At 54.2% G+C, this 24,414-nt stretch overlaps 1 protein-coding gene across 12 annotated transcripts in view; it reads left to right on the forward strand.

Annotated features, from left to right (window-relative positions):
- The window catches only part of TNS1 (tensin 1), a 183,928-nt gene that overhangs the window by 17,529 nt on the left and 141,985 nt on the right, over positions 1-24,414 (forward strand). For all 12 annotated transcript variants that reach the window (XM_036022866.1, XM_036022867.1, XM_036022864.1 and 9 more), the window contains one exon: positions 5,685-5,722. In XM_036022866.1, coding sequence (XP_035878759.1) covers positions 5,685-5,722 — 38 coding nt within the window. The remainder of the gene's footprint in view (positions 1-5,684; positions 5,723-24,414) is intronic.

A 24,414-nucleotide genomic window follows, 5' to 3' on the forward strand; every position in this document is an offset into this window, starting at 1 on the left:
TCGTTTTCCGATGCTAGGCCAGGAGGAAAAGGCCATTTAGATCCCAACAATGTGGGCTTCCTGTGTTCCAGGGAGGCAGGAAGCCACTCCAGGACAGAGTATGCGGAGTCTAGAGGGACAGAGGCTGACCAAGACCAAGCGTTGGGGCTGGGGGTGGCGTCCTCCACCCGACAGGTGGCCTGCGGACCCCTCCCCACTAGGGGGCTCTCAGCTCCCCGGCAGGCCACCTGCTGTGCTCTGCTGTGTGGGGCAGTGTCAGCACCCTGGATGGAGCTGGGGCTCCCGGGGCTGCGCGGAGCTTCGGTTTGACAGGGCTGCTCTCTAGGGAGTGTCATCTTGAGGGGTCGCTGTCATAAGTGGCTTCCTTCAGAGCTGGGGAGGCCCCGGTCCACTCAGGTGGGATGGATCTTGAGATGTGTGCCTGGGGAGGACTCGGGCATCTGAGGGATGCCAGGAGGCAGGGATTGGGCCTTTCCTGCCCTTGCTTCTCCCTGGTGAGAAAGGGTGCCTCGTGCCATGGGCATCCCTGTCACCCACAGACCAGGGTACCTCATCAGCATTTGGGACACTTTCAGGATTGGAACCCGGGTTCCCCCTTCTTGGTTGGAGGGGGAGCAGGGAGGTGGTGGCTGACAGAGAGGCTGACCGGAGCTGGCCCCGGATCTCACAGCTGGAGCAGGGCGTTGTCTGTTCCAGGGGCTGGAATGCAGGGGCCTGCAGGGGCCATGCAGGCAGAGGGGAGGGAGACAGCAGGGTGTGGTGGGAGCCTGGTGACCTGGAGGGCTGCTCTGCCCGAGGCATTCCCACGGAGACAGTAAGCCTCTGTGTTTTAAGCCTTGAGCCAGTGGAATGAAGACCAGGAGTCTGAGGCCCAGAGAGGGGACTGGCTTGCCTCAGGCCACACAGCAAAATGCAACAGTCAGAACTGGAACCCAGACCTCCTGACTGGGAGACGGGGCTCTTCCGTGTAACGACAATGCAGACAATGGACATGATGATGATGATGATGATACTGACAGTGGACTCTTACAGAGAGCAGACTCGGGGCCAGCCACACACATCAACTCATCTAATTCTCACAACACCCTGTGTGGTAGATGCTGTTATGACCCCCCCTGTGTAGCTGTGGAAATGCAGGCTCAGAGAGGTTAAGTGACTTGCCTTAGATCACAGAGCTAGTGCGTGGCCTGCATCTGGGCTGAGAGCCAGTCTACACACCGCCAGGAGGTAAGTGGGTGGATGGAGAGCAGGACCAGTGGGTGAATGGATGAAGGATCAATGAGCTCCCTCAGCTCCCGCCCCCTTACTAGGTTTGAGCGTAAGTGGCGTTTGCACTGAAGCACTTGGGAAGCACTGACCATGGTCCTTACTTCCCGCTCCCACGGGGGTGGGAGCTGAATGAAGAGTGGGGCCCACCCCCTCCCTGGTACCTGCTCCATTGCCCCGGAATGTCAGCTCTGGTCTCAGGGGATTAGGCTGGAGAGAACCCTTACAGTGTGAAATTTGCTGCATAGTGACTGAGTTCCGCCTGTGTGTTGGACCCTGAACTTGGGGAAGGAGCAGGACTCAAAGCTGCGTAGTTGAACGGGGCGCTCTCCCTTTGTGCCTTTGAGAAGCAGTTGGATGTGAGGGAGGACAGATCATAAGGGATTACTTAGTTCTTCCATGTGCCACGAGTTTTCCCAGGGGTGAGAGCCGAGGATTATGGGAGCACAGAGGAGGGAGGGACCATCTTTGAATGCCTGTCTATCCAGAGAGGGATATTTTGGACTGGGCCTTGAACGATGTTTATGAGCTTACCATTCCAGACCTGCTTTTCACAGACTTCAAGTTTCGTTGGGGAGCTTGGGGTGGCAGGAACAGATCTCTCTGGGGGGGGGGGCAGCTGGAGGTGGAGGCAAGACCAGGCCGTGTAGGGCCTACAGGTGTGCTGAGGGGCGGACAGAGGCTTCTCAGTGGGGTGAGATGATCAGTTTGCACTCGAGCGTGGTCTGTGGCTCTGCAGGCGGAAGGGAGACGAGGCTGGTGGAAGGGTGGTTGGTCTGAACCAGCGCAGGGGTGGTGGGCTGGGGAGGAAGGTCGAGATTCAGCGGCCTCTTTGGAGTCACCTTCTGGGTCATGACGACGAGCTGGTTGGCAGGGTGAGGAAAGGGAAGAAGAGTTACAGAAAGGAGTGTGCAGCTTCCCAGGGAGCAAGGAAGGACCCACACGACAGCCTCTGTGCCCTGTTCCCTGCTTTGCCTTTTGTCCTCTGGCTTGCCGAGGGATCCTGGGCTCTGGTTCCTGTGTTAGTCATCTGTGTTAGCTACCCCCAAATGGAGCAGTTTAAAACAAATACAAAGTTATTGCCTCTCACAGTTTCTCTGAGTCAGCGATTCATGAGAGACTTAGCTGGGTGGTTTGGACTCTGGGTTTCTCATGACGTTGCAGCCAAGCCGTCAGCTGGGGCCGCGGTCATCTGAGGGCCTGACTGCAGCTGGGGGGATTCACGTCCAGGGGCCTCTGTCACGTGCCAGCCAGGGTGGTGCTGGCGGGTGGCAGGAGGCTTCAGCTGTCCACCACATGGGCCTCTCCATATGGCCACTTGAGTGTCCTCATGACACGGTCACTGGCCTCCCCCAGAGCGAGTGATCCAAGAGACCAGGCCAAAGCCACAACGCCTTTGCCGACAGCCTCAGAAGTCACACGTCATCATTTCTCCAGCAGCCGACTGGGCACACAAACCAAGCCCCAGTCATCGTGGGTGGGGGAGTAGGGGGCCACAGATGGGCGTGCATACCGGGAGGTGAGAAACGCCAGGGCCACCTTGGAGGTGGCTGCCACGCTTGCCCTCTCTGTAACACATTTGAATGTGCAGAATGGCAAGGTCAAGCTCCACACGACAGAAGGAAGATGCTGTATGGGAGAAGGCCCGAGAAAGGTGACTCAACTACAAAGGTGCCTTTCCTGGAGGGGACCTGGGGCGAGAGCGCCTCCTGGGGGCTGGGGACAGGAGATTCTGAAGGTGCAAAAATCCATCCTGCAGGGCTTGGCCACACCTGCCACTGCGGTTCCATTTGCTGAGCTCCTGTTTTCTGGGCTGGGGGCTGGGGGAGGTCTTTTTTCACTCTCCACTTTCAAGGACAAGCTCCGCATTCCAGCATGCGGGGAGCACACAGCCCATGGACTGCATTGCCCAATGATTTCTCCGTCTGCCCTCCACTCAGGGGCATTTGTTGAGTCTCTCTGTCCACTGGGTGCCCAGCAGGGCTGCCCTGTATGCTCACCCAGGCCATTCAGTGCCAAAGGCATCTACCGAAGTGAGCCTGGGCATCAACCCACGCTTTGCTCTCCAAACCATGAGCCCAGGTACAAAGCTGGGTCCGGCTGGAGAGAAAGCACCTTCTTGCGCCCTGCTAAGAAATGGCTGGGTGCTGTGGGTGAAGAGTCATGCAGAAACCTGCTGTCATTCGGGTGGTTTGGGAAAGCCTCTGTGGGGAGATGACTTTCAGGGGCTTCCAGGAGCAGGAGGACTCGGCTGGGTGAACAGTGGAGAAGGGGGCTGAGGGGGAGCCTTCCAGGCAGCTAGGACAGCCAGTGCAAAGGCCCTGGGGTAGGAACAAGCGTAGTGCATTGGGAGCTGTCAGAAGCATGCAGGAGGACGATGGAGTCCCGGCTGCCACGGTGCTCCCAGCCTGGGGTTGGGAGGCCCAGGGTGGACACTTAGGGATGCCTTTAGGGTTGACTATGAGATCCTGGGGGGAGGGCTGGGGCTCAGGAGGAGGGTGGTGGTGGGTGTGATTAAATGGGGGTGCACACAAACTCCAGGGGAGGGAGATCTGCAGTCCAGTCACCTGAGCCAGCATCTAAGCCTCTACTGTGTACCAGACACTGTGCAGTGTGAGCATGTGTGTCTGTGAGAGAGAGAGAGAGAGAGAGAGAGAGAGATAGATAGATATCCTTCCCTTGGAGTACCCACAGCTGTAGGAGGCAAGGTGGTGGTGGGAAATGTGTGTTCCAGAAGGTGGGGGCCCGTGAATGAGGCTGCCCAGGACTTACTCTGGAAGGGCTGGGGTTTGATTTGAGGAGGAAGAGGAAAGGCCCCTCAGTTTGGAGGCAGTGGCCCGCGGGGAACCCTTCTGGCTGGGAGTCTGGGAGGGCCATCCAAGCTCCGACCATGAGGCCTGAGGCTTTGTCAATTCCACATTCCACAGAAGACGTGGGGGGTAGGGCTGCTGCTGTCAGAGCGGAAACACCTTCTGGAGGGGCGCTGCCACCTGGGGTGGAGGGGGTGGGGGAGAGAGAAGCAGACAAGCTGGGCAGATGGGCATGACTTGGGTGGCCATGGGTGGGTATGTCCTGACGTGGCCAGGGGTGGAGGAGTCCCTGAGCTGGGCTGGGTGGTGGGGTCGGAAAGCCTTGCTCAGCACTGGCTGAGTCACAGGTCTGAGCTGGGGCCAGGGTGAGGTTTGGGGAGAGCAAGGTCCCAGGGTAAGGCTAGTGGCCAAGGTCACCTCCCAGGCTCCATCCTGCGTGCCTCCCAGCTTTGCCCCAACCCCCACTCCCACAGATAAACCAGAAGCCTTCGTGCGGGGAGCCCTGAAGCCTCTTTTAATATCTCTGTGACCCCCCCCCCCCCCCCCCCCCCGGCGTGCCACTGAGAATCAGGCTGGCTCAACACCGGCAAAGGGCTGGGGGAACTGTAGCTCTAAGAGGCCAGGGGCTGTGGCTGTCCAGGATTTGGGGTCAGGACAGCTCTCCTGCCTCCCCCTCCTCAGTGCCCCCAACCCACCTGCTTCAGTCAGGCCAAGTCAGTCCACCTCTTCACCCCATCTGTGGGGCCTGGTGGGGAGGGGACCACCAAGCCCCCCCTGGGTGGAGAACCCTGGGGGTGCGGTGGGGTGGGCAGGGCTGGGACATTCCAGGCTGAGGGAACCCCTTGGAAATTTGATTCCAGCTTCTGGTAGTGGGAGGGAGGAGCAAATCCTGTGTGTGTGTGTGTGTGTGTGTGTTTCCAGTCGTGCACACGAAGTTTGGGAGCCTGTGTGAGCATCTGTCCACGTGCCTGTGCCCAACTGCACCCTGAAGGTCTGCTCTGAAAACTGTGTGTGCGTTGGTTCCCCCCCCCACCCCCAAGTCAGGTTTCTCCTTGGACATGGGAGTGCGTGCGTGAGGTTCTTAAGTGTGTATGGTTATGTGTACGTGTATGGCTGAGTGTAAGTGGTTATGAGTGGGAGTGTGTATGGGTGTAAATGTGTATGCATGTGTGCTCATGGGCCTGTATGGCTCTCTGAGGGAGCTGGCTGCCTGCTTGGTGTGTGTGTAAGGGGAGAAGGCCCCTCTCTTATTCCTTGGCGCGTTTGGCAGCGGGGGGCCTGGGTCCAGGCCACCTCTGCCCCTGGCAAGAATCCAGCAGGGGACTGGGTCCCTTTCCCTCCCCCTGCCCCCGCTATCCTCCTGCGCACCTAGGGGCTCTGGCCCTGGGGGCTCAGCGTCTGCTCAGCCAGGTCGGCAGTCTTGGGTATTCCCGCCTGCAGGCCCGGGGAGCTGCGGCAGCTGCCCCCTCCGCCCCTCCACCCCCCTCCTCCCTGCGTCCCTCCTTCCCTCCCGAGCGCGATTGCGGGCGGGGTGGGAGGAGATTTCGCCGGAGTTTCCATTTCATACCTCGCGGCTAAACTTTCTTTCTGTGTCTCACCCCCTTGCAGTCTGCAGCTTCTCCTGTCATCGGAAATGCCAAGCCAAGGTAAGGGGCCTCGAGGGCCAGCTGGCGGGGGGTGGGGGTAGGGGGGTGGGGGTGGGGTGCAGTTTAGGGACGGGACAGGCTGGGGTCCGGAGATTGGAGCGGGGGCGTCAGTGGGGCGGGGTCATCCCCTTCTCCTCTCTTTGTTTATGCAAAGCTTTAGGGCCCGATCTGGCTCAGGTCAAGGTGAAGGCGAGGGCCGGGGGTGTGGTGGGAGAGCTGGAAGAATCCGGGTGGGGTGCACAGTGCGCAATCTCGTGACTGCTGGAGGTGGCTGGCGGGGACTGAGCTCCAAGAGAGGGGCCTTGGAAGGTATTTCCACTAGTGCTCGATGGGGGTGGGGTTGTCGAGGGGGAGGGGATGCGTTTCAATTATTCTGCAAGCCTCGAAGAGCACTGGTTGGCCCTACTTAAGCAGTTTAGAAAAACTCGGGATGGGGCCACAGCCACAGGACTGGAGGGCAAAGGGGATGGGTAGGGGAAGTGAGGCTGAGGTGGAAAAGGGTCGGAGGTCAAGGTTGCACTGGTCCTGGAACCTCTTGAATGATCATCCTCCTCTGTGTATTATTGGCCAGGTCCCTCTTGGGTCCTCAGTTTCCCCATCAGTGTTTGGGAAGGGAATTCCTAAATAATCCATCATAATCCATCAGCACTCTGGAGGTGGAAATACTTGGCCTTAACCTTTCCTATGCAGCCAGTCTCTGCCCTGTCCCTGGCATTATTGCTTATGTCCCCCCTGCCCTCTCATCGCTGCCCTTGTGTTCACACTAGCTCTTTCTGGAAGGAATTCGTTGAATGGAAGGAGGAGGGAGGGTGCTTCGAAAAGGGGCACTGAGCAGTCGAGGCCCAGCATCGGGCACATCTCGCGCTCTGCCTCTCATTAGCTGCGTGACCTTGGGCTAGCTGCGGAACCTCCCCGAGCCTTTGTTCCATCCTCAAGGTTACAGGAATAAGAAAAGGTTATTATGAGGATGAGACGGAATAAGGTGGGTGCGGTGCCCAGCACGGTGCCTGATACACAGTAGGCACTCAGAAACAGAGCAATTGATTATTACCAGTTGGTTCCTCCGAGGGCCAAGGGGTTACCATGGAGAAGGGTGCTGATGGAGAGCAGGCGGGTCTGCGAGGGGAATCTGCTGCTTTCTGCCTGAACTTAGTCAAGCGAAGTATGCAACTTACCGGGGGCATCTCTCCCCTACCGGCTCCCCTGTTCCCCCACCCCCGCCTAAAATCCAGGTTGGTGTGGTTCTCTTAGCACAGGGCACGTCTGTACTGTTTCCGTCTTCCTCTGGCCTTCCACCTCTGGGACTCCCCGAGCTTTCCCTTCCTTAGGTGGGATGGAGTTCTGCCTCTGCGCTGGTTCTCCCCACCCTTCGCCCCAGAACCTTCTGGTGTTCCTGCTTCTTCCCAGGCGGCGCCCTCCCCACCCCCTTCCTGCACTTGTTTCTCTTCACAACAACAGCGAACATCTGTACGGTGCCCTAGGCCTTAGAGAGCACTTCAGTGCATTATCTGATTTCATTCCTCTAATTCCTTCAGAGCATGAAACAGGCCGACAGAGCCGTAGTTTCACAGATAAGGAAACTGAGGCACGCAAGGTGGGATGGCTTCCCCAAGGTATTGCAGTGCAGTTCCTCACTCACCTCTGCCCCTGGGCCTCTGCGCTGTCTCCTACGTGCCCCTTGCCCACCAGCAGACCCTTCTTGATCCTCGCCTGCCCCTCCCCCTGTGCCTCCCATCTCCTGCGGCAGTGGATACAGTCAGAGAGGATGCGGGCAGTGAAGGGCCTGAGGAGGGCCAGCGTGGGGGGGCCCAGAGACCCCGAGAGGTGTGACAGAGCTGGCCTCTTGTGGTACGGTCACCTCCCGGGTGGAGACAGAGGGGGCTAAAGGCGACTTCTGGGGTGGGTGTAGCCTGTCTAGCAGTTCTGGCACACGCTGGGGCTCAGGGTGCCCCGGGCTGCGGCACGGCTGCTCCGCCCAGCCCAGGCCGACCAGGAGGGCCGACGTGGACTGGCCGGGCCGTGGCTGGACAGACAGATCGGGCTTGTTACAGGATTTTCCTCTGTCGGAAGCGGGACCCACCGGTGGTGTGAGCCCCACCCAGCTGGCGGGTCTCCCCGTAAACCACAGCTCGTACCATGGGCCTGCCTCTTCCTCTTGCTGGGAAGGGCGAGGTGAGCCGCACAGCACACAGCAGAGCTCTGTCCTCTGCGTTTTATAACCAGGTCAGTGTGGTGGTCCTCTCATCCTTCTGCTGCCTCGAGACAGGACTCCTTAAGCAAATGCTTCCTAAGCTCTTTTTGTGTGCCGAAGTGAACACCTGTCTAGGTGAACCAGCAGGTCACACCTCCGTCCTCCTGGGGCTGACATTCTCATGGGGACGTGGACACTGAAGAGGCAAACAGTCGTGCAAGGAAATGAGTTACAGTGGGAGGTCAGAGAGGGGTCAGGCTTGGGTGGCCCAGCAGAACTTCTCCAAGGAAATACCATGTAAGATGACACCCAGCCGATGTTCTGTGATGATCTGAGAGATGAGAAGAATGTGTGCAAAGGCCCTGAGGTCAGGTGCGCCTGGCAGGGTTGAGAGAAAAGGTGTGGGGGGAAGTAGTGAGCCCTAGCGGGGTTTTGAGTGACATGATCCTATGAGCTGCACTTGGAGAGGCCGCCCCGGCCTTGAGCAGGCCCCGGGAGATGGGTCAGGAGGTCCCTGAGGTTGCCCAGGTGAGGGAGGCTGGTGGCATAGTCCCTGGCGCTCTCAGGAAAGACTGAGAGAAGGGGCCAGGTCTGGGGCACATTCGAGGGTGGAGCCCAGAGCCTGGCTGATGGATGGGTTGTTGGGTGTGAGGAAGGGAATGGGCTCAAGGTTGTCTCCCCGGTTTTTGGCCGGAGTAACTGGGTGCACGTGGTTGCATTTATTGTCCCGAGATAGATGAAGCAAGGGAGAAATTGCTAGGAAGGGGGCGCCAGGATTTCTGCTTTGCTGGTCTCGTATTCCATGGTCCTCCTCCCACACCCTGGGGATTTCTTGCTGAGGTTGGTCCCCTCTCGTCCTCTCCAAGTCAGCCCACTCTGGCCACCCCTCCAGCAGGTGGTTGGTTCTGGATGCTTTCATACCACCTTCTAGACTGCTCCTACAGCGTGAACCCGTGGCTTGGAGAGAAGCTGTGTTAATTATATGTAGCAGTACAATGTAACTGGAAGCAGCAGCAAAGGTGTATTAGCTCATACAGTCTCTGTGGGTCAGAAATGTGGGCGTAGCAGGGCTGGGGGTTCTGGCCTGGAGTCTCAGGGAGTAACACTCGAGATGTCAGCCTGTAGTCATCGGAAGGCCCGACTGGGGCCGGGGAACCTGTTTTCCAGGCGGTTTCTCCATGGGACTGGAATAAAGGCGCTGGCTCCTGGCAGAGGGTCTCAGCTTCCCGCCACACAGATGGCTCCACGGGGCTGCTCGAGCGTCCTCACAGCATGGCTGCTGGCTTCTCCCCAGTGGACGGTTCAAGAAAGAGTCGGGTGGATGCCGTATCTTTTATTTTCTAGCCTTGGAAGACATGCACTACTATGTCTACAATATTCTGCTGGTTACACTGACCTGCCCATTGCGTGTGGGAGGGGCCTCTCTACGGACATAAATACCCAGAGGCTAGAATCCGTGGGTGCCGTCTTCGAGGCTGTCAGCCACAGATGCCCAGAGAGAGCGCTAGGCTGACCTGCCTCTCGGGAGGCCATGGGGTTGGGGATGCGGATCAGACGTATCTGGGTTTGAACTCTGCCCCTGCTGCTCTCCAGCCTTGTGAGCTGGGTTATAGGGGTTTCAATGCACATCCGCATAAAGTAGGTACCTTTCTCCTTTTTTGGAACCACAGGCGGAGACTGGAAAGGAGCCCAGGTAGTCTGTGCCCAGCTCCTTGCCTCCTGGACCTGTTGGAGAGAACATGCTCAGTGCCAGTGGAGGAGGGGCCCTGGCGCTCAGCTCAGAGTAGATGTTAAGTACATGTGTATTGAACAAATATGGGTAGACAGATGTGTTGCATCCTCAGCTTCTGAAATAGTGCCTGGTCCATAGTAGAGGTTCTAATAAAGGAGGGAAGGAGGGAAACACAGGAATGCTGAGAAAAAGGAGGTTTCTATTTAGGGAGGGGTGGGTGGGGAGCAGGGACAGATGAGAACAGGAAAGGGAAGAAACAGCAAAACCACTTGTGAATTCCTTCCCCCAAAGCCCCTCTATCTCCTTGACAGAGACGCCACGCACAGCAATCCTAGTCATTCACATTCTCCAGTTGGGTTGTACCTCCCGTGTGCTGTCCAGTGCACAGACTGGTCAGCTGGTACGTGTGCACGAGCCAGGCAGGGTCTAGCACGTTTCTAGCACCCCAGAAGCAGCCCACGTGCTGCCCTCCAGGTCAGCGTCCCCCCAAAAGTAATGCCCTTCTTCCTTGTGCCATCAGAGGTTCGTCCAGCCTCTTGTTGAAGGTCACGTAAATCGAATCCCATACGGTCTGTTTGTTTACTCTCGTGCCTGGCTTATTTCACCCAACATTATGTCTGGGAGGCTCATCTGTGTTCTCTTGGGTGGCAGTGGCTCATTCTTTTTTATTGCTCTGCTCTATTCCCTGTGTTGAGCCAACCACAATTTGTTTATCCGTCCTACTGTGGATTGCCTTGTGGGTCATTTCCACTCCTGGGCTGTTCTGAGCAGACCCGCTCGGAATCCTGAGTCCCCCGCGGCTACACAGAGCGGTAATGCACACGACGTCTGCGCTCGCTTTCTCGGTTCTGTGGGCTGGGTGGTGCTCACGGTGACCCCGCTTAACAGATCCCAGTTGAGGGTCCTGGGAGGGTGACCACCTTGGCTAAGGACGTCCGGGCACAGTGGCCTTCTGTACGATGCTGGCCCTGCCCTGGAATAGATGGGTGAGAGCAGGTGAGAGGGGAGAGAGAGAGAGTGACAGGGCGAGAGAAACAGAGACACCACCGCCGTTCATGGAAACCCCGCTCCCTAGCCCTCCTCCACGGTCTCTCACAGGGAGCTCACTCTAAGCCTCCCGTAGTCCCCACCCTTATGTCACACGGGGTTCTCCTCTGTCCCCACTTGTCTCTCTTCTGCTGGGGATTTAAAATGAATGGTCCAGGATTTGCCTCCCACTTTGCTGGAGCACAGGCAGTGTGTGTATACACAGCGGATTTTCTCCCGCCTGGCTTTTCTCCTCGCCCCCCTGTTCCAGGGCCCTACAGCCTCCAGGTACGTTTTGTTTATGTGTACACTTATTTATTACTTGTAAAGGAGGCTTTTAATTTTAGAGTCGTTTTAGATTTCCGAAAACGTTGTCGAGATGACACGGTGCGCCCGCACAGCCCACACCGTGTTTCCTGGTCCCCAGATACATTTTTGAGAAAAACTTCTTAAACTCCCGCTTTGCCCCTTGTTTTGCAATAACTGACAACAGCAGCTCCTTCCAGCAAAATACTCCTTGTCCGTCCGGGTCAGAGTTAAAGGGAAGGAGCAGGCAGCTGCCGGGCGGGTGAACCGCCCATCCCTGGGCCTCTGGGTCGCTCCTTCTCGCCTCTCTGGCTCTCTCTTATGCTCTTCCCAGGCCTGGCACCTCCCCGTCCCAGGTCCCAGGTGGGGGAAGGGAGGAGGCGGCAGGCGATGGCTTGGTCTCCTCCTCTGTACTATAGGGGTTTAAATCCCATTATTTAAGCTTAAAAGGAAAGGAAATCCCATAATTAACCCTCACCTTTCAGTCCCATTACACGTCACCTTTCCTGCTCTCTCATAAACACACCTGCAGCCTTCTTTCGCGGTTGTGTTGGGGGCTTGTTGTATTCTCCCACTACCTGGAATATAGCTGGGTTGGGGGGAGGTTCAAGGCCCCAGGACCCATCTGTTGCTCTGAGCCCATCTTGAAGCTCTTTGGCGTTGGAGACAGAGGGTTCAGTTTAAATCCTGGCTGCATCAGTAACTGACTGTGTGACCTTGGGCAAGTCACTTCACCTCTCTGAGCCCCAGTTTCCTCACTGGTGACCTGGGGATTGTCATAGGAACTATTTTGTAGTGCACTTGTGAGCGCTGTGGATGATAACCCAACCCAAATGCCAGGCTCAGAATCAAGTGGTCAAAAAGTTAGTCATATTTATTATTCTGTATTCCTCCTGCCTCCTCCTAACTCATTAAAGGTGGGGAGAATCTGCGAGACTGGCAGAGCTTGCCGAGGGCACTGGTGTCCAGACTTGGACACTTGCACCTGTTTTGTCTCTCTCTCTCCGTTGTCAGGGCAGAGTGAGGAACTTACGTGGGCAGACCTAATCTGTCTTTTGCTTGTTTGCCTGCCTCCGCCGGGTCCCTGAGATCTGCAGCAGCATTTGAGACCTGGTCTGTCCATTAGAATCACCTTTGTGCCTGGGCCCTGCTCCCCAGAGATTCTCTGAGGTAGTTGGTCTGGGGCATGACTTGCGCTTCGGGATTGTTAAAAGCGGCAACCACTGGTGGGAGTGTCAAATGCTAGAACCATTGTGGAGGGCAGGTGACCATTCAGTGAAACATAAACAGACACTTGCTCTGTACCAGCACTTCCTCTCCAAAATGTTGACTCAAGAGACACGGCGGTGTGGCCAAAAAAAGACCCGGACATAAATAGAGCACAGCTTTATTCACAATAGCCCCTCACTAGAGAAACCCAAATGTTCCATAACACGTGGATAAACACACAAGTCATGATATAATTAATGGTCCAGTGGAATACTACTCGGCAATTAAAAGGAATGAATTAGTGTTACGACATCATGGATGAATCTCAAAAGCACTGTGCTGAGCGAGGAAGGACAGACACACAAGAAGATGGGCTGGATGATTGCACTTTTACGAAATTTTCCGTAAGGCGAAACTAGCACGACAAAGAAGCAGATTAGGAATTTCCTGGAACTGGGGTGGTAGGAAGATTGATGGCAAAAGGATGTAGGGGAGCTATTTTTGGGTGAGAGAAATGTTCTTTGTCTCGATTGTGGTGGTGTTGATGCAGTTTTACACGTTTATCCAACTCATCGGGCGACATGCTTAAAAAGCATGCATTTATTGTACGTACGTTATAGCTCAGTAAAGTTGATTTAGATCAAAGCTTCCCAGGTAGGTCCTCTGTGCAGCCACGTTTGAGAACCACTGGCCTGCGGTTTCTGGAGACCCATCTCTGTCCTCGCGGCCTTGGTCAGCGCCGAGTCCAGTGCCAAGTGCGTATCAGTGCTTTCTGGGGTCAAGGGCCTTCCTTACTCTTGTTTGTATTGGTAGCAATTTTATGGATGTGTAACGCACACCATACAATTCACCCATTTAAAGTGTACAATTCAGTGGCTTAGAAAAAATATTTTATTTATTTATTTTTAGAGAGAGGGGAAGGGAGGGAGAGGAACATCAATGTGGGGGAGAAATGATCCGCTGACGCCAGCACATGCCCACCTGGGGAGCTGGCCCGCAAGCCAGGCATGTGCCCCGACTGGGGTCAAACCGGGGACCCTTCAGTTCACAGGCTGGTGCTCAGTCCACCAAGCCACATCAGCCAAGGGCTTCTTTTTCTTCTTCTTCTTTTTTTTTAAGATTTTAAAAATCATTCAATTCAATGATTTTTAAAAAGCATGTTCAGTGGTATAAGACCATCAGCAGTCACCACTAGAACATGTTCATCACCTTGAGAGGAAACCCCATCCTCTACAGCCATCACTCTGCAGTCCCTCTGTCCCTTCTCCCACCCCTGCCCTGGCCCTACGCAGACACTCCTCTGCCTTCTGTCTCCACCTGTTTCCCTGTCCTGGAGACCTCACGTAATGCTGGAATAATGCGATGCGTGGTCTTTGGGACTGGCCTCTTTCACTTTGCGTAATGTTTTCAAGGCATATCCTTTTTGTGGCCGAGTAATATTCCATTGCACAAGCATATCACATTTTGTATATCCATGCATCCGTTGATGGACATGTGGGCTGTTTCCATCTTTTGGTCAATATGGAAGATGCTGTCATGGATGTTCACGTACAAGTTTTTGTGTTGACATGTGTTTTCACTTCTCTTGGGCATGTACCTGTGAATGGAATTGCTGGGTCACGTGGTAACTCTGTATCAAGCTTTGTGAGGAAATGTCAAACTGTTTTCCAAAGTGGCTTGTATTAGTTTTCTAGGTGTGCTGTAACACAGCACCACAATCTGTGACTTACGATAACAGAAACTTATTCTCTCACAATTCCGGAGGCTGGAAATCCCAAAATTACAGGGTGGGTAGGACCACGCTCCTCTGAAAACTAGAGAGGAATCCTTTTTTTTGCCTCTTCCTAGCTTCTGGTGGTTTGCTGGCAATCCTTGGTGTTTACAGGGTTATAGCTGCATCACCCCAATCCTGTGTCTTCCAGTGGTATTTCCCCTGTGTCTCATCTCTTCTTTATGTCTGTCTGGCTCTGTGTCTGCATTTTTACAAGGACACCAGGTGTATTGAATTAAGGCCCACCATAATGACCTCATTTTAATTTACCTCTAGATCACCTTGGTTAGACTGAAGACCCTATTTTCAAATAAGGTCACATTCTGAGGTACTGGGGATTAGGATTTTGACCTATCTTTTTTTGTGTGTGGGGGGCAGAATTCAGCCTACCATAGCTGTACCACTTTCTGTCATCACCAGCAGTGGATGAAAGTTCTGATTTTTGTTTCCTAAATTTCATGTTCAGATTGTTTATGGCCAGAGTATAGAAATTCAATTGATTTTTTTTTTAAAGATTTTATTTATTTTTAGGGAGGGAAGGGGGAGGGGGGAGAGAGAGAGAGGGAGAGAGAGAAAGAGAGAGAGAGAAACATCAATGTGCAGTTGCTGGGGGTTATGGCTTGCAACCCAGGAATGTACCCTGGCTGGGAATCGAACCTGGGACACTTTGGTTCCCAGCCTGTGCTCAATCCACTGAGCTACGCCAGCCAGGGTGCCAATTGATTTTTTTTTTGTATTTGATGATTTATCTTACAGCCTTGACAAACTCATTTATTAGCTCTAATAGTTTGTAATGGAGTCTTCAGGATTTTCTACATATGAGATCATGTTATCTGCAGATAGAGACAGTTTTACTTTTTCCTTTCCAACCTGGATGTCAGCTGTTTGTTGGCTTATGTCCTAGCTGTCCTGGCTAGCACTGCTAGTATATTGTCGACTAGCAATGGCAAGAACAGAAATGCTTATCTTATTCTTGCTATTTATTTATTGACATAAATTGATTTTTCAGTTGTTGAAACAACCTTATCTTCCTTGGGTAAATCCCATTTGGTCATGGCATTAATTCTTCGTATTATGTGTTGCTGGGCTCTGTTTCTTTGTATTTTGTTGAGTGTTTTTGCTCCTCGGTTCGTAAGATTCATTGGTCTTTGGTTTCGTTTTCCCTGTAATGTCTCAATTTGGTTTTGGTATCCCAAGTACTACTGGCCTCCTAGAGTGAGCGGGAGAGTGTTTGCTCTTCTTTCGCTCTTGGGAAGAGTTCAAGCAGGGTTGATGTTGATTGCTGAAATGTTCCGTGGAATTCACAGGTGCAGCCATCTGGGCCTGCGCTTTTCTTTGTGAGTAGTTAATAGGTTGCTAATTCCATCTCTGTTTGTTATAGGTCTATTTTGATTTTCGGTTTCTTCTTGAGTCAGTTTTGGTAGTTTGTATCATTTTAGGAATTTGTCCATTTCATCTTAGTTACGTAGGTTTTTTTGGCATCCAATTGTTCCTAGTATTCTTTCAAAAGTCTTTCGATTTCTGGGAGGTCCTTAGCAATGTGTCCTCTGTCATTTCTGAGTCATTGCTTCTCTGTTTTTTCTTGGTCGGTCTAGCTAAAGGTTTGTCAACTTTATCCACCTTTTCAAATGAGAACCTGCTTTCACTCTTACTCTTACAGGGTTTTGCAGTGTAATCACTTTGTTTATAGTCACTGCTGAGTGTCTCCTGTGTGGTGGTTACTTAGTACTCATCCCATTGACTCCTAGAAACACCCCACAGAAAGCAGGTGTCATTGGCCATACTGTCCGATGAGAAACCTGAGATGAGACACTTAGCACTGGTTGTGCAGCCAGCTAGACGGGGACCTGGGTTCCCGTGCAGTCCTGAGTATCTGGCTCCAAAGCCTTACGGCTTCTCCCTGCAGCAGGAGACCTCCCTGGCTCCACTGTAGGCTCCCCTTTCTGCTGCTGTGGCTCATTTTCTGATCTCCAGGGGATGAGCCATGGTACCACCATTCCTTCGCATCAGCTGTGTGTGGGCTTCAGCCTCACCTGGTGAGCCTGTTAAGCATGCCACTGCACCCTCAACTTGGGTTCAGCGCATCTGCATTATTATCTAACACCTCAATGGTTCTGGTGCTAGGGTCCCCGGACAACACCCGAGGAACCTGCGTTTGCCCTTGGAAGCTGCTCAACTCCACTGGGGTCAGGCTGCTAGGAAACCACTTATTCCTCTGGCCTCTGTGTTCTCCTGGCTTCTGCTTTCCCAGTGCCTCCCCTGGGCTCGGGGGTCCAGGTCTTGGGTGGGAAGCCCTTTCCTCTTTGCTTTATAAAAATTTGCAAGAAGTTCTAACAACCACTCTCCCCTTACACCCTCCCACCAATCTCCCTAAAGTCCTCTCTCAAGTAATAGAGTGTAGGACCTTCAGGGGTTAATAAGTAAGCCTGGAGTGTGTCACAGGCAGTCTGTTAGTGCGCATGCACACACATGCACACACACACACACACACACACACACACACCCTGCTCCCCATGGAGGTGAGGGAGCAAGGCTGGGGGAGAGAGTGACACTGAGCTGTGACAGGCTTCTCATTTTCCTGGAATGTGGCTCCCAAAAGGTCTCATATTTTTCAGCGTTTCTGACTCTGGGGCTGTGTAAACATCACATGAGGGGTTTGCTGCATCTGAGAGGCCGAAGGAGTTGGTGCAGGGGAGGGTGAGAACCCCCGATCAGGGAGAGCAGGGCAAGTGGGAGATGGAGAATTGGAGCCAGAGAGGGAGAAAGGAGAGGGAAGCGTGAAAGCAGGACACGTGGGGAACTGTGTGGGAGGGAACGGAGGCTGGGGTCCCCACTAAGGGCGTGAAGGATCTGGTGCGGGCTGGGGTCTGCGGTGCAAGGAGGGCTGAGGGGTCAGCACAGATCAGAGCCCTGTCAGTGGCGTGGGAGGGGAAGGAGAGACTCCTGGACCTTTGGCCCATGACAGCTTCCCTGGCTGCTTTTAGCTTTTAGCTTGGGGGTCTGCAGTGCCCTCTGGAGTTGGCTAAGCAGTGGGAGTCAGGGAGTGGTGGGCTTCCCTCCTGCGGGGCTTGATGAGCCTGGCAGCTAGGAGTGGCAGCCCCCTGCCTCCTGGGCACCTGCCTTTGCCTGATAGAAGCTGCTGGTCCTGAGGGGGGGGCCCTGAGATGCCGCCCAAGAACCCAGCATTGGCTCCTGCTTGGCCCTCCCTGGGGGCCAAAACTCAGCCTTAGCCTCTGAGCCTCCTAGCCACTGACTTGGAGTCATTTCCAGACCCTGGGGGGCCTGAGAGGGGGGCTGGTGGAGTTGGAGCCCCTCTGGGCTTGGGCTCAGGTGGATCTCGACTCTGTCATTGACCTGAGCTGTGTTATATCGGACAAGGCACCTGACCTCCAAAATATGGTCTCCTCACTGGTATAAAAATGGTGACATTGATATCAGTCAGTCTTACAAGGTTCATGTGAGGATTAGAGAAAAGGTGAGTAAGATCCTGACATCTGAGAGGCTCTTTCTCAATAGATGATAACTCTTACTCTGTTGTCTGAGGCCCAAGGATAACAAACCACTTAAGTGCCCCAGAAATGCACCAGCCAGCAGGCCCGGCCAGCTCTACAAGAGTGACCGTGGACCATGCTCCCTTCCCTTGCCCCCTCCCTGCTTCTTCCACCTGCAGTCACCTGTGGCCCTTTCATCCTCCCCTTTGCCTGGGATCTGTGAGGCCCTGCTCGCTCTCTCTGAGGGTTCTGGGCCCTGGCTGATGAGTTGGCCAATTGTTCCCTCCCACCTCCACCCTCCCCCCGAAGCTGGCAGGCTGGGTGGGGTGTTAGCAGGGGGTGGGGGCGAATTAGGAGAGGGGTGTGTGTGTTCTGGGGCACAGCGAAGCACAGAGCAAGTCACAGATTAACCTCCTGGCCTGCTTCCGCCTGCTGGGCCGGGGCACCCAAGCGAGGGTATCCAGAGGTGTCTGGGTTCAGGCTGGGTTCTGTTCAAGGAAGCAGGGGAGGAAGGTCACCTGTGGGTCACATGTGATTGGAGGAGCCGCAGAAAAGCTCCAGTGCCCTCTCCTGCTGTTGGAAAAAGCACACTGGCTTGAATTCCACCATTAATGCCCGGTTTACACAGATTCTCTATCCTCGCAAAGACAGGATCCCTTTAATCCAGTGCTTCCAACAATACTGAAAGGTAGGCATTAATTATGTAATCCCTTAGGGCACAGAGGAGGAAACGGCTGAGAAGGTTGAGCAATGTGCTCACACAGCCAGGAAGGTGGTGGAAGCGGGACCTAGGATTTGAACCTAGACTCTGGGAGATCCCCAGAGGGAGAGTCTGACCTGGAGGTGGTGTGGTGAGAAACCCGAGCCAATGCTCACTATCTTTGTAAAGAATCAAGTTGCTTCACCTCTTTGTGACTTAGGTTCCTAATCTGTACGAGTCATAAAAACGGTCCCTACTGTGTAAGATTGTTGCAAGCGTTAAATCAGTGAATGCATATAAAGTGTTTAGATCAATAGATAAATATTAGCAATTATTATTATTGCTCTTCTGAGAATGGGGTCCCAAGACAGAAACTGTAGTTGGCTTGGGTGGAGGAAGTTCTGCATTACTAAACCCGCTTGAACCTCCAGAGGAGACAATTAGAACGGACTGGGCTGTCTGGAGAGATGGCAAGCTCTCAGCAGCCATATTGTGCTGTGGGGAAAAACAGGGAGGAAGTCAAGGTCTTTTTTTGTTCTAAGATTTTGGAGCACTCGAGTCAGAACTGGGGTTGTTTCCTTCCTGCCCTGCTTGTGGCTGAGTGATCTTGCGTCATTTTCTGAAGTGCCCTGATTCTCAATTTTCTCATCTATAAACCTGGGTCATAAAGACCTTCCTGCGGGGTTGCGGTGAGGACTAAATGATCTAGATAGAGGGAGTTTCCAGCTCCTGGTGCACAGTAAGTAGCCAGTGATTTGTGGCAGCTGTGCCTATGGCGCTGGCATCGTGGTGGTGTCTCCAGCTGATGATTCCAGAGCTGGACCAGCCGTGTGTCCCCACTTGTGTCACCTCTTCCCTAGGCCAGGTCTGTTTGCCAGGCTCCCCGAGCCGTCTGCATTCTTCCTCTTCTGCTCTGGTCGCCTGAGTAGCCCTTGTCTGATTCCGTGATGCATCTGGGGACCTTCCCAAGCGGAACCCCTCTTCCTGTCCAATGACTTAATTCTTTACCCGACCTTTGGCTCTCATTCTGACCCCTATTGTGTGTTTTCTTTAGGCCTCACTTAAATTTTTTTGTTATTTTGTAATGATTTTAGACTCACGGAAAGACTCACTGGTACGCTTTGCTCAATTTCCTCTAATGTTGACCTCTTGCAGAACCATTGCACAATTACTGAAAAACCAGGAAATTGATAGTCATCTGATGCTGTCAGCTAATCTACAGATTTTAGGAGAATTTGGCCAGTGTTCCCATTACAATCTCTTTGCAGATCCAGGATCCAGGTATGGGTCCCGGGTTGCCTTCAGCCTCCCGCTCCTCAGCCTCCTCCAGCCTGGGGACAGCCTATGTCCACCATTCCTTCTACATGTATTAAGTGGCACTCTGCTATATAGAATTGTCCCTCATTCCCCATTTATTTATTTATCCATTCAATTCTTCCTTTATGTCAGTATGGAGTTTGGATATACACGTATTTTATAGGTTACAGTCCAGTGTTATTATTTTTCTTGGATCCGGTTGACCCAGTTATTGCCATTGGGAGTTTCTTTAGGTTTTTGACCTGTTTTATTTATTCCCTGGTAGGGGTCTCCGGAGAACCAGAACCAGTAGGGGACAGGCAGTGTGAAATCTGTAGGGCAGGCTGGCGGGCTGGAGACTTAGGTAGGAGTTGATGCTGCAGTCTTGAGGCAGAATTTCTACTCCAGGAAACCTCAGTTATTTTGCATTTTTCCCCTTCAACTGATTGGGTGAGGCCCACCAACATTACTGACAGTAATGTCCTTCATTCAGGGTCAGCTGATTATAGATGTTAACCACACCTCCAGCATACCTTGATGCAATCCCTAGACTAGTGTTTGACTGAATACTGGGTACTATAGTCTAGCCGAGCTGACACAGAAAACCAACCATCACACCCACCCGTTCTATGGGAGGCATGAAAGTCAGTCAGCTTTTCACATGTCTGATGGGTGGTGGCTGGAGAAAACAGGGTCCCATCGGGCTGGTTTGGAATGAGAGTAGGCCGTTCCGGCCCAGGCCTCTTTAGTTGCCAGATCTGATCTTTGATTCCTGCGCCCTGTGAGAGCAAACCTCTCCTCTCACCTGTAAGGTGGAGAACCGTTATGGTTCAGGCATGGTGGGGGAATCCGAAGAAGAATTTTGAATGTCTGTTTTGGAAGCCTGAGCAGGAACACTCCCTCCCTAGGGCTTGGCTTCAGGCACCTCCCCGGACCTGCAGCCAGCCTCTGGGGACACACCTGGGGCACCCTTCCCCTCCGGGAGAGGCAGAGGTGCCGTGAGCTGCAGCTCCTCTCCCTGATCGGATCATTTGGAAGAGGGTAATCAGAGAGACCGAAGTGGGTTAACCACAGAGCCCAGGCAGGAATTGTGGGCTGTGGGCACGCGTGCCTCGTGTGTGTGTGTGTGTGTGTGTGAGAGAGAGAGAGAGAGAGAGAGAGAGAGAGAGAGAGAAATATCCTGAGGTCACATGGGGAATAACTGGAGACGCAGAGAGACCTTAGGGACTGATTTTATTCTTTAATTCCATAAAGCAGGCTGAAAGATCTCATTGTTTTACCATCACCACTCTTCATCCTAGCTAGCTGCCCGCCAGAGCCCGGCAAGGGGGTCCCTGCTGCCGAGCGTGGCTCTCTGATGGGCAGGTTTCCAGAAGCTCTTCAGGCTGCTGGGGGGTGGGGGTGAGAGGCCCGTCTTTCCCAGAACTGGAGAAGGAGGTGTGGAAACCAGGGAGTGGGGCCCTTCCTGCAGGAGGACAGCCCTGGGTCTGTCCCTGAAGACCTCTCTGGCTGAGGGCCGTGGTGCTGCTCTCCCCTCCCTGTGTCAGCTGCCCTCCTCCTTTCCATAAGGGGAAACTGAGGCACAGGGCCGTTCCAGCGTCCGCGGAGGAGTGGGTACCAGATAGGATCCCTGAGGGTAACAGGATTATTTTCTTAGTCTCATGGAGGGTGATCCAGGGGGAAACAGGTTGAAACCACAGCCGGGCGAGGGCCCAGCCTTCCTGCACTGGTGGCATGTGTCTGTAGGGGGCGGGATCCCGAGCTCAGTGGCGGTGAGGAGGTGTAGGAATCCCATCCTTCCTCCCACTAACCGGGGGAAAGAGCACAGGCCAGTCGTGCCCCCTTAAGCCCACATCTGTTCTCAGGCCACTCCTCAGTCCGGCTCTGTGAGCCCAGCCCCCGTTTCCTCCTCTGTACGGTGTCGTTTAAGAAAATAATATCTCGCTGCTGTGTTGCTGTGAAGAGCTTTGGAAATGGTGCACATGGTGGGGTGAATGTCCTGGTCCTGGCTGGGATACGAGTGGGGGTCTCCTTTGTGCGAAGGGGGCACTCCTTCCCCCCACGCACTGGATGAGTCAGTGGAGGCCTGGGGGGCCGTGTCCCAGGACCCCTGCCCAGCGGGGGGTCCCTCCCCCAAAGGGAGTCCTGCCACTGCTCTCTGCAGCTGCCTCTCCCCTTACCTCTCCCCCTCTCCCCCACCTCCCCACACATAAGGATGATAAACTCTCTGGCGGCTCTGAATAGGGCCTGACCTCAGCGGCGAGGCATCTCCCCTTGCCCCCCACCCCCCAGCCGCGGCCCTGCATTCCTGGAGAGGACGAGGTTGGGCTGTTGCCACTCACCCCTCTCCGCCGGCCCTCGCAGGCCTGCCGCCTTTGTCCTGGCTGCTGCCCACCCGGGCGCCGCTTCCTTCGTCCAGTCTCATCAGAGCCTCGACTCCCACACTATCAACTGTAGGTCTCAGCTAGGATCGTTAATAATAATGGCGATGATGATGATGATGATGATAATAATAATAGTGGTTCTCATTTATTGAGCAGTTAGGTGCCAGGTTCCATGCTCCCTCCAGGTTCCATGCTTCCTCCAGGTTCCATGTAAGCATGTTACGTGGGTCATGTCAATGAATTCTTACAACAGCCCTGTGAGTTGTTACTCTTCCAGTTTTAGCATAGACGGGGAGGGCAGGAGGGGAACCTGGGGCTCAGAGAGGTCACACTGCTTGCCCGACCTCACACAGCTGATGAGTGGGTGGATCCAGAACCGCTGTGCTGCTGAAGTTCCAACACCTGCTCTTCCCCAACTCCCCTCCCCCCCTCTCCCGGGAGCTTTAAGCTCCCATAACCCTGCTCTTCCACACAGGACGTGGGTCCTGAGAGAAGAAGCGAGAGTGGGAGGCAGCACTTGTTTTGGGGGCTGGGCCTCTCTGGGACTTCCGAGCTGCCCGGAAAGATGGATGGGGATCTCCTGGGTGCTGAGAGCTTCGTAGAGGAAGGTTTATCATGAACAGCCCCGCCCCCTTCCCCGAGTGTGGGAAGTTAGACATCCAGGCAAGCAGGCAGACTTCTCGTGGCACTGCCCGAACCCCTTGGTCGTAAGGTCTGTTTCAGGCTCTGATGGACAGTGAAAGGATTCTTTTATTAGTATTCCCCCCCGTGAACCTCACATTTTGAGAAATCATACTAATTTCCCCATGTTTATGAATCAAATACATCTGACTACCAGCTAGAACCTCCAGGAGGCGTGGAATAACCTACGTTCCCGGACTGAGTTGGTGTAATCCCAGCCCAGCGCTCACAAGTGTGACGTTCTGAAATGCTGACCAAGGCTCACAGCCTTCCTCTTCTGCCCTCCAGGCCCCCTCGTGGTCTAGCCCCCACTCAGCCTGCTGCCGTCTCTCCCTTTCTGCCACTTCCGTGTCACACCTGTTCAGGCACCCCAACCTGTGGTGTGGCCCCAGCCTTCCCTGCCTCCTTCTTTTCCCTCTCCCTCCTGCACGTCACGTCCCCAGCTTTGTCTTTGCCTTCCTTTCCAACTTTTTCTTTGCTTTGTGCTCCTTTGAAGTCAACTAGCAGGCTCGGGTGTCAGAGAGATGAGGGTTCACATCCGACTCTGCCACCCACCGGCCTTGGAGCCTTGAGAAGTCACTTAGCCTCTTCGAATCAGGTTCCCCATCTGTCAAAGGGGCGCGACGGTGTGCACCATAGAGACTGGGGCAGGATTGGAGGCCGTGGGAGCACAGAGCCTTTGATAAGCTGCTCTAGCCCGTATAACTCACCACCCGCACTCTCCAGGCCGGCTCTCTGCCCGCTACAGCCCCACCTGGCCTCAGTGGCTGATGCTCCGGGCAGCTGCACCCCTGCAGATGCAGGATGCAGGGCGATGCTGAGGAGAGGATGGATGACTCTGCGTGGGACCGTGTGTCCGCTTCCACGGAGGGGGGTCCGTGAGCCCGCCAGTGTCCCGGCTGCTGCCGGGAGACTTCTCCCTTCTCATTGTACCGTGTCTGTCGTCACCGCCCTACGCTATTCCTTCATTTAAAAAAAATGACTTGCCTTTTTAACCTTTTACTCATTCTAATGATTGAATTTATGGGCATAATCTACAATGATATATTCTTAATTCCTTCCTAAATGTAGAAATAATAAACCTGTTGAGGCATGCTTCCAACTCACATCATACTGCACACCGCACTTGAGGAGACACGGATAAGGCAAACCCCGCCCCCTTCCATTTTGGGGGGAGGGTTCATTCTTTATTATGGGGGATTTAAAGCATACGGAAGTGGCAGGGATAGTGTGATGAACTCCTCTGTGCCCATCCCCCTGCTTCAGCAGCCACCAGCTTCTGGCTGTTTCGAGTTCATCTTTCCCTCCTTTTTCTGCTGGGGTGTGTTTAAAGCCACTCCCAGGCATTCCATCATTCTGCTGTAAGTATGTATCATGGATGGATGAGGACTTTTAACTCTACTATTACTAAAACTCCAATATCACAGTTGACATAATTAATAGTGATTTCTTAAGAGCCGCTCATACCTACCTTGGATGCAGTTTTCCCTGGTTATCTCAACACTGTCGATCCGCTTGGTGTGAATCAAGCAGATGGACTTGGAAACTGTGCTCTGGCCTCTGTGTCTACAGTAACCAGGTGTCTACACACACCATTGCCTCCGTCTTGTCACCGACCTCCGGGGCCATGGGGTCACTTTCCCTTAGTCCCTGTCCCTCTCCTCTCCCTGCCTTCTTGCCCGCAGCGTGGACTTCCCTCCAGGCTCCCAGCCACGGTCCCTGTCCAGCCGGCTGTGAGGTCTGGGGCCCAATCACCCGCTCATTCCCAGCTTCCCCTCTCTGGCCTTGGCCTGCCCTTGCCGTTGCTGCTCCCCTGGAAGGAAGGAGGCTCTGGAAGGAGAGACTGGGGGCGGGGGAGTGGCACTTTGGGGTGAAGCTGGGGCGGGGGAAGCTCGTGTGCCTGTC

Source organism: Phyllostomus discolor, chromosome 4, assembly GCF_004126475.2.
Source record: "Phyllostomus discolor isolate MPI-MPIP mPhyDis1 chromosome 4, mPhyDis1.pri.v3, whole genome shotgun sequence".
Classification (NCBI taxonomy): domain Eukaryota; kingdom Metazoa; phylum Chordata; class Mammalia; order Chiroptera; family Phyllostomidae; genus Phyllostomus; species Phyllostomus discolor.